Source organism: Petromyzon marinus, chromosome 63, assembly GCF_048934315.1.
Source record: "Petromyzon marinus isolate PM22_M1 ecotype Great Lakes invasive population chromosome 63, UKy_Petmar_22M1.pri1.0, whole genome shotgun sequence".
Taxonomy (NCBI): Eukaryota; Metazoa; Chordata; class Hyperoartia; order Petromyzontiformes; family Petromyzontidae; genus Petromyzon; species Petromyzon marinus.
Window position 1 is genome coordinate 9019170 of NC_133729.1, and position 19713 is coordinate 9038882.

A 19713-nucleotide genomic window follows, 5' to 3' on the forward strand; every position below is an offset into this window, starting at 1 on the left:
GATTGGGGTGAAGGGACAGGCAAATTGGAACTCAGCGGACGATGCTGGGAGCACGGGGACAACGGCTCAGCGGGTTGCGCACTGCACTCAGACCGCGGGGATTTTACTTCAAGTGTTGCTAAAACTGCGTCCATGACCAACGCGGCAGGGAATTTTTTTTAAAATATTCATTCAGACTGCAGGAGGAATCCGATGAGCTATAAAGCTCTTTGCTCACAGATGTCCAGTAGGGGCACGGAGTCAGAACGTTACAACAACAAACACAACACGATAGGAGTGCCAAGTCGAGGAAGGGTAAACCAATCACAAATAATAATAATACAAATACTCTATTTTTATTTTAGCAGGTATTTTCCAGACGTGATCTAGCCACACGTGACAGCTCAACGAAGTGGCTTATCATGTGGACATTAATAGCAGCAGCCAAATATAATCCACAACATAATCCATCCGGCAGTGGATTGACAAGAGTGCTGTAAATCGACAACAGTGGGACATCTGTGTCCGTGATCTTACTCGGGAAGGGGTGCCCCGTTTGCCCGCAGAATCGCGCAAATTCCCGACTCTATGCGAATGCAAATAAATACTTTGTATGCTTCATGAGAGAATGCACAACACAAGGGCAGCTTTGTTTTGTGACATTGCGAAATAGTGAGGTCATGCTTCCTCTCGAGCCAAAGGGATGAAGTGGCCACAGTAGGCGGTGTTACCGGTCTTTGTGCTCAAGCTATAATAGTAATAATAATAAAGTCTTTGTCCATGTGCACAACACAGCAGTAGCACTGCTGGTCGTTGTGGCATTCACTGCCTGCAGGCACATGCTTCTCATGCATGACCAGTGGACTCAGAATTCTCTTGTAGTATTTAGATATCCTGAGTGTCATGGCACTACTGATATCCATGGATGAATTGCACCGCAGAAATGTCAATTATTACTGTTCAACTAAAAATAAACTGAACGTTTAATTTTGTGCATGTTTGTCGAACTTCTTTCGCACCATACGTAGCCAACCATGTTAATCGGAGGTTACCAGGTAAGACCTACTGAGCTATGTAGTTCCTTTTCAGAGGCGACCTGGCCACAAATGATAGCCCAACGAAGTGGCTTATCGTCACGTGGAAATTTATAGCAGCCAAATACTCTGAACGAATAGTGCTGATTCTAAATGTCGGGCGCAAAACCGGAGGATAAACATATAGCGTGCGTCAGGATCGGGATCGAACGCACGACCTCCTACGTACCAGCCAAGGTAATTAACATCTCCTAGCCACCATGGTGCCCCTGTTGTTTGGTCCAAGGGCGAATCGGCTCAGGAGCAGCAATTGCTGCCTTCAGAGGCGTCGTGGGGTTGAACTTTAGACGAGAAAAGCCAAAGGTGGACAAATATGGAGAGATTCTCTAAGTGAGGTACAGTAGTCGAAATGAATAAATCTCTTAAATAAACTATGGAGAGTCCTGGATTTGAATCACTCAACCCGCTGCCGCCAAGCAGACTAATGCGGTTTGTCACGCACGTGCCCTGGCGGAGCTCCGAGTGAGAAACTTCAACATGGAACAGCAAAGAAAAGACACACCAAAACAACGACATCGTTGGAGGAACCTGGATGTGAACCCAGGCTTCACTATATTTAGGCGTTTATACTGGTAGGAACGAAGTTGTAAACTGAGTGTACCAGCCTGCAATAGATTAATGTGTCCGTCCGTCCGTCCCCTTTCAATACTTTAACGAAGTGAAATCTCGTGCTGTTGGGTGTAAAATCAGCATTAGACAGCGCAGAGACTTGATATGTCTTATTGCACCCAACATTTGGAAGTCACATCTCATTTGCGAACTTCTACCAGCCCACCCTGCAGGGACCTGTTACCTCTTGACCGAATAAGTCGCAGAGCAGCAGCGACTAATACGGCGGGGAGGTATGAACACCGTGAGCTATGATGCCACCCTCGGTTAGGAATTCTTGTAAACTCCCGCTGGCATCACTGACATTGCAATAGTTACACCTGGTCTAAACGAAGGAACACTTTAATGAGTAAACAGTGTGGAGAACGCAGATTGGAACCCACGGCCTCATGGGTCACAGCGTTGGCACCGATCCCGCAGATCCACAAAGGAGCGACGCTCCGTTGGCTCTCTCAAAAACTCTCCCTGTATGGGTAACATTGAAAGAGATTGCTATGTAGCAGTGGCGTAACTAGCTTTGTGGGGGGCAGGGGGTGCCTTGGGCCCCCCTGGTGGCCACAGCTACGGACGGAAACGGTCACCGCATCGCGTGCTTTCAGATGCGCTCCTGCGGCTGTCTGGAATGCTCTTCCTTCCAATATTCGGAAGCCACTGGAACTATGTACCTTTAAATAATATAGATTGAAAACTCGTTTTTTTTACAGATTTGTGTGTTTAGTTTGTTGTCCTTCCCCCGCACCTCCGATTAGCACAGTTGGCTACGTACTGTGCGAAAGAAGTTATACTTACATACAGGAGGGTTCAGGCTGGGTTTTGGGTTGAAGTGAGGGCACATGACCGCCACAGTTCAGTTGAGTCCTCATGAAGAGCAATCGATGTTGACTCCCCTGTAGTGCTGCTGGGTGGAGTCATCCGTGAGAATTTGCAGAACACAAAGACAAAGCATCCTTCAACACTGTTAGGGCAAGTGTTGTTAGCGAGCACCCATTAAGGGCGGCCCGGCAGGGTGGATGGCCAGCACCACGCCCGGCCGCCTTTGTCGCCCTAGAGGCGATGTTTTCAAACCGCACCAGGCACTCATTTGAGGCTGAGTCAACCCAGAGAAGGCCAAGGACCGGTTCAGAAAATCGTCACTGGTGGTGGCCGTGAGCGGAAATCGAACCTAGGTCGCCGGGTTCGTAGCGCAGAGCGCTAACCGCTACACTACCGTTCTACTCCAGATAAACAGAGACACGCACACACAGATGCGCTCCACACACACACACTTTCCACACACACAGGCACACTGCATACACACACAGGCACACTACACACACAGGCACACTCCACACACACAAGCACACTACATACACACAGGCACACTACACACACATGCACACTCCACACACACACACTATCACTCTCGCTCTCTCGCACCGCCAGTAAACAATCTGCACAGCACAGACGAAACCGGAGACTCGTCACAAAGTTCAGCCGCTCTCTCTCTCTCCAGATTCTCCTCAGCGTCGGAGCGCTGAGCAACGTGACAACAGCGACTACAGAGAGAGAGAGCGAGCGAGCTAGCAGTAGAGAGCAGCGGAGATAGAGTGGCTCTGACCATGCTGTCCAGCCTGCTATGCGTGGCCGTCACCACGTCCGTGCTTGCATCGCTGCTCGGGGCCCTGCTGCTGTGGACCCCCACACAGTCGGGAGCCCTGCATCGCTTCAAGGCGATGATCGCGCTCGCCGCGTGCGCTCTCGTACGCATCGCGGCGTGGGGTCGCCGGGACCCCAGCGAGTCAGGGGCGCTGGGGGGCTCCAAGGGGAGAGGGGAGAAGAGTCGGCGACAGGAGCAGCGGGAGAGATGGAATGTGGAGGAGGATGGAGAGCGATGGGATGAGGAGGACGAGGAGGAGGAGGAGATGCAGAGCATGGGAGATGCGACTGCGAGGGATGAGGTGCGTGCATCCATTCACTCGTCATGTCACCAAAATAATATGTCATCAGAAACATCATTAGCGAAGAGAGGCATCACCATTTTAATCATCATGAACTAAAACCATTTTTTTTTATTTTAGCAGGTAAGGCTCACTGAGCTATGTAGCTCTTTTTCGGAAGCGATCACAAATGATGGCTTAATAAAGTAGCTTATCATATGGGAATTTATAGCAGCAGGCAAATCCTATAAACGGGTGGAGATGTTGATTCTAAATGTGGAGAGAAAACCGGAGGACTCGCAGAAAAATCCAAGTGACCACGGGGAGAGAGAGACGCAGACTCCACATACACAGCAGCAGGCGTCAGGGTTGGGATTGAACCAACGACCTCCTGCGTACCAGGCGAGGTAGTTAACATCTCCTAGCCACCGTGGCACCCTATCATCATCATCATCAAAGGCATCTGCAAGAGAAACAGCAACAGCAGATATGAGAATGGTGACATTCGGAACAGATACAGATGAGATAGATTAATTGATCGAAATCTTTGCCGACGCTGCTATTACTTTGGCAGTGATGCACAAGGAAGTTAATATAAAAATAAATGTACCACATTAATTAACAACACTGTGTATAGGCCTTCAAAGGAACGATATATAACAGGCGACGTTTTGGACAATGTCCCTTCATATCACGTAAATTCGAGTTTAATAAAAAATATATTTTTTGTGAATTGGTTTATGTTAAGATCTGATGAGCTGACAATTTGGTGCAACGCTATTTTATTCGTGAATCTGGGCCCCCTTTAGCTGCTTGGGTGCCCTGAGAATGTTTCTCAGATTGTTTATGCCCCATCGTTGAGAAAACAAAACAAAAATAATACACGCACACTTTATTACTACTCTGGTCACTAATTTCGTGAACAAAATTCACAGTCTCTGACATTCAGTTCCAGTTCAGTTCAGTTCCATTTATTTTGGTAGAGCCCTGTGAGCCATTCGGCTCTTGAATCGGGTGCAACCACAACAAACAAAAAACAAAAACATGAACAAGAAAACATCTTAAAGTGACTATGTGACTGTGCAAACAGAAAATCCAGGAAAAAACCATCAAAATATTCATGAAATAGCACCGTACACCAACGCTGTGTGCGAAAAATCCCAGTGGGATGCAAGTCAAACAACAACCACAAGACAACTTAGATTAAGGCCATCAGTCTAACTCCATACTACAACAAACAAAAAGATGGCCAAACGAAAAAACGTTTTCGGAATCACCAAAATAAAGCCATAAATGCAATGTAACAGTGATCATAGGGACTGTGACCGAATTTTTAACAATAAACTACATAAATAACCTGTTACACCAAACCCTAGAGCCATAGCTGGCTGCGAGAGTCACTTCACAACAACAGAAGCATCAGTCGGAGTATCACATTTTTCAATGCACCTTTAAGATCAGCACGCTAAATCAAAATACAGATAATACTTTGCAGCGGTCATCCAGAGCGAAACATTTTATTTTAGGCCACTGAATAGCAGTGGCAGCTAGGGGTGTACAACTCCTCTAGAGCAGTTTTGAGCGAAGATCTCATAGGTAGTGATTCAAGTTGCAGTTTATTGGCAATAGCATTCCAGACCCTGGGGGCATCAATAGCAAAGGCCCTTCCTCCGGTTTTTGTACGGCAATAGGGAATGTGAAGCTGGTAAATGAGCGAAGACCTGAGGTCAAATTTGTTCTTTGAAACAGAGAGGAGATCCAGCAGGTAGTCTGCTGATTTTTGTAAGTACATTGTGAATAAATAATATCTGGTGCACAAGCCGTCGAACATTAAGAGATGTTAAGTTTGACCCAATGTAGAGATCATAGTGGTGAGTCCTATATGGGCAGTTCAATGCAAATCTTAAAGCCGAGTGATAGATGGAATCAAGCTTCTTCAGTACAGTACTTGGGGCTGATTTATACACGATGTCACAGTAGTCAAGTAGAGGCAGTATGGTAGCTTTTATCAATTCCAAACGGAACATTGGGGGGAAGCAGTGCTTGTGTCAATACAGAAAACCATTTTTTTATTTTCATCTCTTTACCAATGTAATCATAGTGATCTTCAAAATTAAGTTTTGAATCCAGGATGACCCCAAGATACTTATAGATCTTAACTTGCTCTATTTGATAATTATTTAAGGAATGTAATTGGGGAAAAATAACTTCCTGCTTTAGTCCTGGTGAGAAGCATAGCACCTTGGTTTTGGAGGTGTTCAGGACTAGTTTAAGAGCAACTATCTGATATTGTAGTTTGTTGAAATCACCCTGTAGCTTAGCAATCACGTCATCCAGAGAGCAGCCAGCAGTAATCAGTATCGTGTCATCTGCAAAAAGATTTACCCTGGAATGATCCAGTTCAGTGCCCAAGTCATTGACATAAAGAGAGAACAAAAGGGGGCTGAGGATGGAACCCTGTGGAACCCCTTTTGTTATCTTAACACTGTTTGACCTTCAACCATCTTACTGTGTTTTCGGAAAAACCGAGGCAACTTAGTTTACTAAGCAGGGTGTTGTGGTCTACTGTATCAAAAGCTTTGGACAGGTCAAGAAAAAGACAGGCACAGTACTGCTTATTATCAAGGCTACTGTAAATTTGATTCAGAGAGTCTAATGCAGCAGATGTGGTGCTGTATTTCTTTCGGAACCCAGATTGTTTTAGATGTAGTAGATTATTGGTGGACAGGAAACTGCTAATTTGGTAGTTCAAAATTTTTTCAAAAATTTTCATCAACGGGGACAAAATTGAGATAGGTCGGTAGTTATTGGGATCATCTTTAGGGCCCCCTTTGTGAAGTGGACGGGCATAGGAATGTTTCCATTATAGAGGAACTGATGCTTCTTTGATGGACAGGTTGCAAATATGGGCTATAGGTTTGTATATTAAGTGACCAACAGTTAGTAGAGCAAAGACGGGAATAGTATCTGCTCCGGTAGAGGAGGACCCTGTGAGGATGACACGGTCAGAGCCCAAGGCATGGCATCTGAAGAAGCAGCAGCAGCAGCATGTGAACATTACAATACAATTACTAAACTGTTACGATTAAACAATGTTTATTTTTCTTCTTGGTTCTTTCGGTAAAGTCACGTAGAATGGAAATAAAATTATAAAAATAAAACATAATAAAATAAAATTCTCACGACGTTTCGGCCACAACACAAGTAGCCTTCTTCAGGTGAATGAACAGGACTGTCCAGAAGACAGCGCTTGAGTGAACATTGCTAAGCATGGGTCGCGTCTTTTAAGCTGTGTGGGCGGAATGAACATATGAATTAGCATGTCATCCAGCACCACCACCGGATCGGAGGAAGGTGGCGACTGGGCAGACAGTGTGTAATACTAATAAGTGTAATAATAAAAGTGTGTAATAATAATAAAAGTGTGTAACAATAATAAAAGTGTGTAATGATAAATAAATACATCGCGAGATCGGCTCCCCTATGGACGGACCGATGTCCCGTGGGTCAGAGTCCCAGGTTCCCCACGATAAGCGATGGTCATTAGATTCGTGACGCGTCCGCTAACAGCCTGTGTGGGGACTTCACTTTGACTGCAGCCTTGCAACCCTTTGCTTCCCAGTCGTTTACAAAACACGTGCTACATGTGTAGCAGCTACTACAAGCAGCTACATGTGTAGTAGCTACTACATGTGTAGCAGCTACACGTGTAGTAGCTACTACACGTGTAGCTGCTACACGTGTAGCTGCTATACATGTAGCTGCTACACATGTAGCTGCTTGTAGCTACTACACATGTAGCAGCTATTACATGTGTAGCAGCTACTACATGTGTAGTAGCTACTACATGTGTAGTAGCTACTACATGTGTACTAGCTACTACATGTGTAGCAGCTACTACATGTGTAGTAGCTACATGTGTAGTAGCTACATGTGTAGCTTTCAAGCTATAAATTCCGGTTCAGTGATTCTGCACTTGCTCTGTTACTATAGTACTATACCGCCTTCAACTTTTACAAACGACTGGGTGTTTAGGGTTTGCGATTTGTCGTATTATCTGGCTGTATAACAAACGAAAAAATGCAATTACTTTACTATGCAACTTAAAAATTTGTGTTTTAATATTTATGTTTTTTTTTAATTTAGGGCCCCTTTATAACATTATGCTACAGGTCCCGCACTCGCTTCATCCGGCACTGCGTGCACCCCAGGTTAAGAACCACTGATCTACGCTGTTAATCAATGCAGCCCGTGTGATATTGTATTTGGCTGCTAAAAAATGTCCACGCGCTAAGCCACTTCGTTGGGCTATCATTTGAGAAAGCCAGGTCGCTTCTGCGAAAGAGCTACATAGCTCAGTGGGCCTTACCTGGTAAAGTAAAATAGTACTTAGTTTATATGACCGACAGTTCGTTGTTCTGTGTGGTGACCACAGTCTCTGCACACAAATATGCATCATCATCATCATCACGTTTAACACGTAGGCTTTCGCGACCAATATTATTCATAATAAAGGTTTTTGGGTTAGATCGCGTTATTAATAAATGTGTCGCAACCCTCCACCACCCGACACGGCCAAACAGTAAAAAAGTGTCACGTTGACAAAATACAAAATAGTTTACTACTTTAGCCCACCGGTGTGTTGAAGAGTGAATCCACAACTCTTTGGTTCTTTCGGTAAAGTCACGTAGAAATAAAAAAAAATAGTATTGTATTATTTAATTTCTTTAATTTTATTTTTACATCACTTTACCGAAAGAACCAAAGAGTAATTCCTGCAGTCACGAAAGCTTCAAATCAAGTCTGAATCCACAACATCTACAATCTTTGAGTACGACGTTTCGCTGGTCATTACATCCAGCATCATCTGGCGGCATTGCCATACTCAAAACTTGTAAATGTTGTGGATTCACTCTTCAACAACACACCGGTGGGCTAAAGTAGTGAACTATTTTGTCTTTTTGACACATTTTCTACTGATTGGCCGTGTCGGGTGGTGGAGGGTTGCGACACATTTATAAATAACGCGATCTAACCCAAAAACCTTTATTGTCAATCATCATCACGATCAGGCATCCACTGCATCTGCTGCTGCTACTGCCACGATTGGCGTGCAGTGGATGCGGCTCAACGGGGTTGTGATCCACGAGCCTCTGGGCGGAAGATCGAGACCAAGGGGATCGTCCGCGTGGTCGGGGTCTCTCGCGGCGGATTGACTGTGGCTGGTCCGTGATGGGATCCCCTCCCCCTGTACGATGCGTGTGGTGGTGTCTCGCAGGGGCACGATGAGTCCCTCGATTTCCACGGTTGGGCACACGAGGGGCAGACGTTGTTGGTGGCGAGAATCGGCCAGGCCGCCGGGAAGGAGCGACAGGTCTGGCTTTACCTGCGCACACCTACGCACGGGCACCTCCAGGTGAGAGCGTGGCGAGTGTACACACGACGCTCAAGCATTCACTCCGACCCGGCGTTTACTCCGCTCCGGTACTCCACTCTGGTATTCACTCCACTCTGGTTTTAAATCAGGTAAAAACATCCATTATGCTCTAATATTCACTCTGCTCCAGTATCCACTTCGCTCCAGCTTGCTCACTGCTCCAGTATTTAGTCCACTAAACATTCACTCCAATCCAGTATTCACTCCACTCCAGTGTCGCCGTGCGCCGTTCCATCCGTCAGAAGTGCTCGCTAACAGCACTTTCCCCAACAGTCTGTCAAGGCTATATGGGGGGGAGGGGGTTATTTTGTTTGTTTCTTTAGAACTGCTTTTTGTGTTGAGTTTGTTGTCCTGAGCCCGGTCTGCTACCGACGGTGAGAAATAAGTTCAAGCCACATACGTACACACCGCTCGTACAAAAAAAGACAAAGATCCCCCCAATAGCCTTAACAAACTGTTGGGGCAAGTGCTGTTAGCGAGCAGCACCTATGAAGGCCGGCACGGTACACGAGGGGGTGGGTGGCCAGCACCACGCCCGACCGCCTTTGCCTCCCCGGTGGCGATGTTTACTACACATCGCACCAGGGTATTCATTTGAGGCTGAGTCGACCTAGGGGAGGCCCAGGACCGGTTCAGATAATCGTCACCGGTGTTGGCCGTGAGCGGGAATCGAACTCGGGCCGCCAGGTTCATAGCGCAGCGCTACCGCTCCCCATACACACCTGCTCGTACACACACGGAGAGCATATCACACAGAGCCGCTCTCTATACTTCATAGAAACCTGGCCAGGGGCCAACGTTCAAGGATGCTCAGCGATGAACCCAGCAAGTGATGGGGTGGTGGTGATAACGGCAGTGGTGGTGATAACGGCAGTGGTGGTGATAACGGCAGTAGTGTATGTATGTTGAATTTCTTTCGCACCCTACGTAGCCAACCGCGCTCATCGGAGGTGGTGGTGACGGCAGTGGTGGTGGTAACGGCAGTGGTGGTGGTGGTGGTGATAACGGCAGTGGTGGTGGTGATAACGGCAGTGGTGGTGATGGTGGTGGTAACGGTGGTGGTGACAGCCGTGGTGGTGGTGGTAACGGCGGTGGTGGTGGTGGTAACGGCGGTGGTGACGGCAGTGGTGGTGGTAACGGCGGTAGTGGTGGTGGTGACGGCAGTGGCGGTGATTATGGTCTGGGTCGTGGCACTAGGCACCGCCACCCCTTGCTCACAGCTCTTGCACCAACATGCTGAGAAGGCTATATGGGGGATCATTGTCTTAGGAATAGGTTTTACCCTTTTAACTGGCACAAAAAATGACACCTTTATTCAAGGCATCATGTTTGCAATAACCACAACACAAGCAGTCAAAATGCAAACAAAAAAAGACAACTCTGATAATAATATGCAAATTCAAGGACAGTGCATAATATGCACTGTCCTTGAATTTGATTGGTCCACACCCGAGACAGCTTTTCTTAGAGCCTAGTCTCAATTGGTGTTGTGGTTATTGCAAACATGATGCCTTGAATAAAGGTGTCAGTTTTTGTGCCAGTTAAATGGGTAAAACCTATTCCTATATCTTGTTACTGGCAAACGAGGTCTCATAATGTAAATGCTCACCCCGAGCCCTCAATACTCTGATAGTGTGCTGTTTTTGAGTTGTACGCCTTTTGGCGTCTTCTGGTCCAACACCAATGGCGACTAGGCTCTAAGAAAAGCCGTCTCGGGTGTGGACCAATCAAATTCAAGGACAGTGCATATTATTATCAGAGTTGTCTTTTTTGTTTGCATTTTGACTGCTTGTGTTGTGGTTATTGCAAACATGATGCCTTGAATAAAGGTGTCAGTTTTTGTGCCAGTTAAATGGGTAAAACCTATTCCTATATCTTGTTACTGGCAAAGGAGGTCTCATAATGATCTTTGTCTTGTGTGTGTGTGAGCGCGCGCTACGAACCCGGCGACCCGAGTTCGATTCCCGCTCACGGCCAACACCAATGACGATTATCTGAACCGGTCCTGGGCCTCCCCTAGGTCGACTCAGCCTCAAACGAGGACCTGGTGCGGTGTATAAAACGTCGCCACTGGGGAGACAAAGGCGGCCGGGCGTGGTGCTGGCCACTCACACCGTCGTGTGCCGTGCCGGCTTTCGTAGGTGCTCGCTAACAGCACTTGCCCCAACAGTCTGTTAAGGCTACCCGGGGGATCTTTGTCTTTGCAGCACACCGCCTATCCGGACACGGCGGTGCGTGCCGAGGGGGGCCACGCGGGGGGCTGGAGGGCTGGGGGGCTGGGGGGCTGGAGGGCTGGGGGGCTGAGCATGACGTGCCTCGAGCCCCAGCGACGATGGAAGATTTCCTTCAATGGGCTCATGCGGTACTGTGCAGCAGCATCGACATCAGCAGCAGCAGCATCATCAGCAGCAGCGTCATCGTCAGCAGCGTCGACATCATCAGCAGCGCCATCATCAGCAGCGTCATCATCATCAGCGTCGACATCATCATCAGCGTCGACATCATCAGCAGCGTCATCAGCATCGACATCATCATCATCATCAGCGACATCATCATTAGCAGCATCGACATCATCGACATCATCAGCATTGACATCATCAGCAGCGTCATCATCAACAGCATCATCAGCAGCAGCGTCATCATCAGCAGCGTTATCATCATCAGCGTCGACATCATCATCAGCGTCGACATCATCAGCAGCGTCATCATCAGCAGCAGCGTCATCATCAGCATCGACATCATCATCATCATCAGCGACATCATCATTAGCAGCATCGACATCAGCATCGACATCATCATCAGCAGCAGCGTCATCATCAGCATCGACATCATCAGCAGCAGCGTCATCATCAGCATCGACATCATCATCAGCAGCAGCATCATCAGCAGCAGCGTCATCATCATCAGCATCGACATCATAATCAGCATCGACATCATCATCATCAGATATTCATCCTCATTGTCATCGCAAGTGGCCACTGCAACAGCAATAATCGTTGCATCATTGTCATCAGCAGGATCACAGTCATCATTATCATCCGTTGATATCATCTACAGCAGAAGCAGCAATAACTGTAATCATCATACCATCAACAATATCTTCAACAATATCATCATCATCATCAAAGCATTGTCATCATCATCCATCACAAACGCAATCATCACCCGTAATCGATAATCATTGCCATCCTCAAACATCATCCCTGTCATCACCAGCAGCAGCAGCATTCACCATCGCCATACACACCATAATGATTTCGAGCGCGTATGCGATCACGAGAGTTCGTGAGACTGTATGTGAGACTGTGTGAGACTGTGTGTGTGTGTGAGACTGTGCGTGAGACTGTGCGTGAGACCGTGTGTGAGACTGTGTGTGAGAGTGTTTGTGAGACTGTGCGTGAGACTGTGTGAGACTGTGTGTGAGAGTGTGTGTGAGACTGTGTGTGTGAGACTGTGCGTGAGACTGTGTGTGTGAGACTGTGTGTGAGAGTGTGTGTGAGACTGTGCGTGAGACTGTGTGTGTGAGACTGTGTGTGTGAGACTGTGTGAGGCTGTGCGTGAGACTGTGTGTGTGTGAGACTGTGTGTGTGTGTGAGAATGTGTGAGTACAAGTGGAGAGCGGTGGTGGAGCGGTTAGCGCTACGCTGTGCTACGAACCCGGCGACCCGAGTTCAATTCCCGCTCACAGCCAACATCGGTGACGATTATCTGAACCGGTCCTGGGCCTCCCCTAGGTCGGCTCAGCCTCAAATGAGTACCTGGTGCGGTGTGTAAACATCGCCACTGGGGAGACAAAGGCGGTCGGGCGTGGTGCTGGCCACCCACCCCCTCGTGTGCCGTGCCGGTCTTCATAGGTGCTACTCGCTAACAGCACTTGCCCCTACAGTCTGTGAGAGGCAATACGGGTGATCTTTGTCTTTGTGTGGGCGTGCAGGAAGAGGCAAGGGGAGCTTTGCCAAGACGAGGAGAGTCAGGAGCTGAAGGAGGAGGATGAGGTGGGCGAAGAAGAGGAGGGAGTGGTACACGTGCGCTTCACCTTCACGTGAGTGAGCTACAGACGCACATTGTGTGAGGACGTGTGTGTGTGAGCACGTGTGGGTGTGTGTGTACGTGTGTGTGTGTGAGGACGTGTGTGAGGACGTGTGTGTGAGGACGTGTGTGTGTGTGAGGACGTGTGTGAGGACGTGTGTGTGAGGACGTGTGTGTGTGTGAGGACGTGTGTGTGTGAGCACGTGTGGGTGTGTACGTGTGTACGTGTGTGTCCGTGTGTGAGGACGTGTGTGTGTACGTGTGTGTGTACGTGTGTGTGTGTACGTGTGTGTACGTGTGTGTGAGGACGTGTGTGTGTGTACGTGTGTGTGTGAGGACGTGTGTGTGAGGACGTGTGTGTGTGTGTACGTGTGTGAGTACGTGTGTGTCTGTGTGTGGTGCATCGGCCAGTCATCTCAGTCGACCCGTGGCACCTGCTGGGTCTGTCCCGTGACCTCCTGCCAGCGTGACGTTCGACACTTCACGTGGCCTCAACGTGCACATAGCCTGGCACAAGCGCCGTAGTGACGTCACCGCCACTTCGTGGCGAATGGCGGTTGTTGTTGTTGCATCTGTGTGTGTGGGGAGCGGTGGGTGTAGTGGTTGGCACGCTGCACTACCAACCCGGCCACCCGAGTTCGATTCCCGCTCACGGTCAACGCCAGTGACGAATGATCTGAACCGATCCTGGGCCTCACCCCCTGGTCGACTCAGCCCCAAATGAGTACCTGGTGCGGTGTGTAAACATCGGGGAGACAAAGGCGGGCGGGCGGGCGGGCGTGGTGCTGGCCACTCACCCCCTCGTGTGCTCCTCGCACTTGCCCCAACCGTTTGTTAAGGCTACACGGGGGATCTTTGTCTTTGCGCGAGTAGCGGCGGCGTAGCGCTTAGCGAAGGAGGCATCGTCACGGCCGACCGTGCTGCTGACGCGGCTGCCTGGGCTTGACCACGTGCACGCGATGGCGGCGGCGTCGTGCAGTCGATGTGTCTGCATCGACAGACGAAGACGTTCGGTCAACTGGACACTCAACTTGGCAGAGGGGCTCGTCCCGTAACGTGTCGAGCGCCGCACCTGCCATTGCATTCCCTTTAGTGCTCAGGCTGCATATCCAGGCGAAAGTCACCACGAAGTAATCTTATTCGAGGATACCGACTCCGACTGTGTTGACATCTGAACGCCCCCTGCCCCCCCCCCCCCCCCAGGTGGACTGCCTTCTCCCTCCCCTTCGACTTCCCGGCCGAGTCGCCGAGCGCCGCCGCCGTCGCCGACGCGGCGGCGCTCGAGCCCTGGGGCCGCCGCTCGCCCTCGCCGCTGCTGCTCGCCCTGCGCAGGTGACGGGCGGCAGGGAGCCATGTCCAGTCAGCATCGCGGCAGGGGGAGCAGGGGGAGGAGGAGCAGGTGGGGGGGGAGCAGGTGGGGAGGGGGAGCAGGTGGAGGGGGAGCAGGTGGAGGGGGAGCAGGTGGAGGGGGAGCAGGTGGAGGGGGAGCAGGGGGGGAGCAGATGGAGGAGGAACAGGTGGATGAGGAGCAGGGGGGGAGGAGGAACAGGTGGAGGAGGAGCAGGTGGAGGGGGAGCAGGTGGAGGGGGAGCAGGTGGAGGAGGAGCAGGTGGGGGGGAGGAGCAGGTGGAGGAGGAACAGGTGGGGGGAGGAGCAGGAACAGGTGGGGGGAGGAGATGGAGGTGTTTGATCTGTAAGGGAGTCTTTAGCCAATTAAATGCGACGAATTGCAGCTACAAAACGATTTCAGACGCGACCAGCCACAAACGATAGCTCAAACGAAGTCGTGTATCATCGTCCCGTGGAAATTTATAGCAGTAGCCAAATACACGAAACGCGTGGCGAAGTTGATTGTAAATGTGGAGGGAAAAACCGGAGAACCCGGAGAAAAATCCACGTGACCACGGGGAGAGAGACACACAAACTCTAAATACACAGCAGCAGCAGCAGGCGTCAAGGTCGGGATCGAACCCACGACCTCCTGCACACCAGGCGAGGTAGTCAACATCTCCTAGCCACCGTATCTAGGCTCGTCTTTTTTTTTAATCAAATTCAAAAACAATGGCTCTTGTTGTTAATGATCTCAACCACCTGTTTTTTTTTTATCAAACGTCCTTTTTTTTTTTTACAATTCTTGCAAAGTGCCTTGAACGAACGCCCTTCACACATATACACGCCTCGAGGTACTCCAGGGCCAGGGCCAGCTTCCCATCCAGCAGTGGAGAGAGCGCCAGCGAGCTGGTGGTTGATGCGTGCGGCGCGAGAGCAGGTGGCGGACCGCCGGGCAGAGCGTGCACCGTGAGCAGTGGGGACAGATGCTGGGCTCGCTGGAGGTGCACGGACGAGGAGGAGGCTGCTCGCAGGTGCTGCTCAGGGCCGTGCGCACTCGCTCGCGAGGTACGCATGCACGTATGTTGTATGTATGGTGTATGTATGGTGTGTGTATGTTGTGTGTATGTTGTATGCATGTTGTGTGCATGTATGTTAATTGAACACGTAGGCTTTCGCGACCAATATTAGCCATGATAGAGGTTGTTGGGCTAGATCGCGTAAATATCTAAATGTGTCGTTAAACCCTCCACCACCCGACACAGCCAACTAGTAAGGGTTGTCACGTCAACAGAACGTGCCAGTTCGTTACTCGTACAGCACTAGTGTATCGTGTAGTGTATTGTGTATAGTAGTGTAGTGTATAATGTAGTATAGTGTAATGTATAGTAGTGTATACTAGTACAGCACTAGTGTATCGTGTAGTGTATTGTATATAGTAGTGTAGTGTATAATGTAGTATAGTGTAATGTATAGTAGTGCATACTAGTACAGCACTAGTGTATCGTGTAGTGTATTGTGTATAGTAGTGTAGTGTATAATGTAGTATACTAGTACAGCACACCGGTGTGTTGGAGAGCCAAGCCACAACATTTACAACTCGAGTACGACGTTTCGCCAGTAGTTACAACTAGCTTCATCAGGCGAGAGCCAGAATTGTGGAGAAATCCTCCTGCTTCGGTCTTAATTAGGACCCATAGTACAAAGACAAAGATCCCCCATATAGCCTTAATAGACTGTAGGGGCAAGTGCTGTTAGCGAGCGCCTATGAAGGCCATAGTACAATAGCCTCTGCCACATACAGATTATCACAATACGTAACAAAACAAATACAGCCCTGCATCGGAAGGACGTCTTCGTTCATTAAAAACTCGCAACATCTTGTAAATATAATCAAAGATGTGAAGGTTGACCCGAATGATATTCTGGTACGTTTTGATGTGACTTCTCTATTCACGAAGGTTCAGGTGAACGAGACAAATTACTCGACACTCTGGTAACGAACATAGGTTTAGCCAAAGATATCCCACGACTAGCTGAGCACTGTCTAAAGAACACCTATTTATTGCGGAAAGGTGATTCATACAAACAACAGGAAGGAGCAGCAATGGGCTCTCCTTTGTCTGCCGCGATTGAGAATTTAAACAAATGTAATGAGCGACTTCCGCGACACGTCGTGCAGAGGGTGCTTCTTCTTTAATTCATATACAGGCACAACACTGTGGCCAACCTTATCCTCTCACTCCGAGTACAACACTTAGATATTAACGTCTCGACCGGCTACACACACACGGCCGGTCACTCGGCGCGGTCCCACCGCCCGCACTCGGCCACGCCGCTGGCTGGCGGCGTGACGATGACGGCGATGGAAACCCCGCAGGAGACCTTCCGCGTGGCCGGACGACGGAGAGAGATGGCGGCGAGCAGCGACGCAGCCAGGACCCAAGACTCCACACACGAACCCCGAGCCCCGGTCCGCCCGCCCGCCCGCCCTTATAACTCCCCAGGCGTGGCTAGGCCCCTCCTCCGGCCACGCCCTCTCGTGGAACCTTCGAGCGGGCTCCCGGAGCATCTCGGCCAACCACGCCTGTTACCTTTGCCCCAGATACCTCTCCCTCGTGCCCGTACCCGTGCTGCCCTTCCCCAGCCAGCAGGTGTCATCATGTCATTACACGTGGAAGGCTTTGATGCAAAATCAATATCTTGAAGCACACTAAAACCCTCTGCTTGGTTTAGATATGTGGATGTCACGGTGGTCTGGTCACACGGTAAAGATACAATTAAGGAATGTCTATATCATCTCAACTCAGTTCACCGTGGAAGTGGAGGTTGACAGAACTCTCCCATTTCTGGATATTCTGCTCGGGCTCCGGTGAAACATTGCAAGATTTTAAAAAACTAGTTTTTCAATGCACACACTTGTATTTTCACTCAAAAGTAGAAAATACATTCTTTTGATCCCAGATTTAATCAAATTTGATGTACTGAATCACAGTGGGTGGCTTGTGTAAAGAAATGTAACATTTACCAGGTAAGGCCCACTAGAGCTATGTAGCGCTTTTTCAGAAGCGACCTGGCCACAAATGACAGCCCAATCAAGTGGCTCATCATCACGTGGCAATTTATAGCAGCCAAATACTCAGCATGTTTCTAAACATGCACACATGCACAATGTGCATGCACACATGCACAATGTGCATGCATAATCTACATGCACACATGCACAATGTGCATGCATAATCTACATGCACACATGCACAATGTGCATGCATAGTCTACATGCACACATGCACAATGTGTGCATGCATAATCTACATGCACACATGCACAATGTGCATGCATAGTCTACATGCATACATGCACAATGTGCATGCATAGTCTACATGCACACATGCACAATGTGCATGCATAATCTACATGCACACATGCACAATGTGCATGCATAATCTACATGCACACATGCACAATGTGCATGCATAATCTACATGCACACATGCACAATGTGCATACATAGTCTACATGCATACATGCACAATGTGCATGCATAGTCTACATGCACACATGCACAATGTGCATGCATAGTCTACATGCACACACGCACAATGTGCATGCATAGTCTACATGCACACATGCACAATGTGCATGCATAATGCTGGTTGATTACCATATTAATAACCCAAAGGGTAATGGATATACATTCTAATTTACATGAATACATTACCCTCCCCCCCGCCCTGCCCCGCCGTGCCTTTGCACCTGATTGGCTCACGAGTGATGACGTCACATCCATCCCTCGATCTAAGACCGAAGCAGGAGGATTGCTCCACAGCTCTGGCTGTCGCCTGAGGACGCTGGTTGTAATTACCGGCGAAACGTCGTACTCGAATGGTACATTTCGTGGGTTTACTCTCCAACACACCGGTGCGCTAAAGCAGTAATGAATTGGCATGTCTTGTTTACGTGACAAACCTTACTCATTGGCTGTGTCGGGTGGTTGCGGGTTTAACGACACATTTATATTTATGCAATCTAATCCAAAAACGTCTTCTGGATGCATGTATGTTGTATGTGTATGTACGTTGTATGTATGTTGTATGTATGTAACTGTGCTAATCAGAGGTGCGGGGGAAGAACAACAAACTAAACACAGTAAACAGTTCTAAACAAATGAGTTTAGTCAATCTAGATTATTTAAAAGTGCATAGCTCCAGTGGCTTCCAAATAACAGAAGGAAGAGCGTTCCAGACGGCCGCAGAAGCGCATGTTGTGTGTGTGGTACGCACATTGTGTGCGTACACATGAACTCACACGTGCGTGTGTGTGTGAGATGGTGAGTGATGGTGAGTGTTTATCTGAATGTTGTGTTGACCACAGGACCGAGAGACTCCATCGACCACTACATCTCGTTCCTGGCACATTTCGAGGTATGTGTGTGTCCGTGTGTCCGCTGCGTGAGTGCGTGTGGCGCTGGCCACCCCATCCGCTCTTGTGCCGTGCCGGCCTTCATAGATGCTTGTTAACAGGGCTTGCCTCAACAGTCTTACTGGACATCGGTGAAAAAGAGCTTCATAGCTCATCGGATGACTCCAGCATGAGTAAATATATGTATTCTGATACCATCTGTTAAGGCTACACGGGTAATCATTGTCTTGTTGTTGTCCTTACCCTGTATCACCCCATCACTTACTGGGTTCATCGCTGAGCATCCTTGAACGTTGGCTCCTGGCCAGGTTTCTATGAAGTATAGAGAGCGGCTCTGTGTGATATGCTGTCCGTGTGTGTGTGTACGAGCGGTGTGTATGTACGTTGAACTTATTTCGCACTCGGCCTTAAAAGAGTACCTGGTGCGGTGTGTAGTGAACATCGTCACTGGGGAGACAAAGGCGGCCGGGCGTGGTACTGGCCACCCACCCCCTCGTGTGTCGTGCTCGCCTTAATAGGTGCTCGCTAACAGCACTTGCCCCAATAGCGTGTTCCAAGCTATTCGGTGACCTTTGTCGTGTGCACCGTTGTGTCTGTGTCACTCTGTGTCACTCTGTGTCACTGTGTCACTCTGTGTCACTCTGTGTCACTCTGTGTCACTGTGTCACTCTGTGTCACTCTGTGTCACTGTGTGTCACTGTGTCACTCTGTGTCACTCTGTGTCACTCTGTGCACCGTTGTGTCTGTGTCACTCTGTGTCACTCTGTGTCACTGTGTCACTGTGTCACTCTGTGTCACTCTGTGTCACTGTGTGTCACTATGTCACTCTGTGTCACTCTGTGTCACTCTGTGCACCGTTGTGTCTGTGTCACTCTGTGTCACTCTGTGTCTGTCACTG

At 49.0% G+C, this 19713-nt stretch overlaps 1 protein-coding gene across 3 annotated transcripts in view; it reads left to right on the top strand.

Annotated features, from left to right (window-relative positions):
• Positions 1 to 2253: 2253 nt before the first annotated feature.
• The window catches only part of LOC116956004 (rifampicin phosphotransferase-like), a 114619-nt gene continuing 97159 nt past the window's right edge, over positions 2254 to 19713 (top strand). The window contains exons 1-7 of one of the 3 annotated variants that reach the window (XM_076053972.1): positions 2254 to 3619; positions 8877 to 9014; positions 11243 to 11397; positions 12970 to 13077; positions 14268 to 14396; positions 15334 to 15461; positions 18768 to 18817. In XM_076053972.1, coding sequence (XP_075910087.1) covers positions 3281 to 3619; positions 8877 to 9014; positions 11243 to 11397; positions 12970 to 13077; positions 14268 to 14396; positions 15334 to 15461; positions 18768 to 18817 — 1047 coding nt within the window. In that variant the 5' untranslated portion in view covers positions 2254 to 3280. The remainder of the gene's footprint in view (positions 3620 to 8876; positions 9015 to 11242; positions 11398 to 12969; positions 13078 to 14267; positions 14397 to 15333; positions 15462 to 18767; positions 18818 to 19713) is intronic. The other 2 variants (XM_076053974.1, XM_076053973.1) reach the window with 2 other exon arrangements.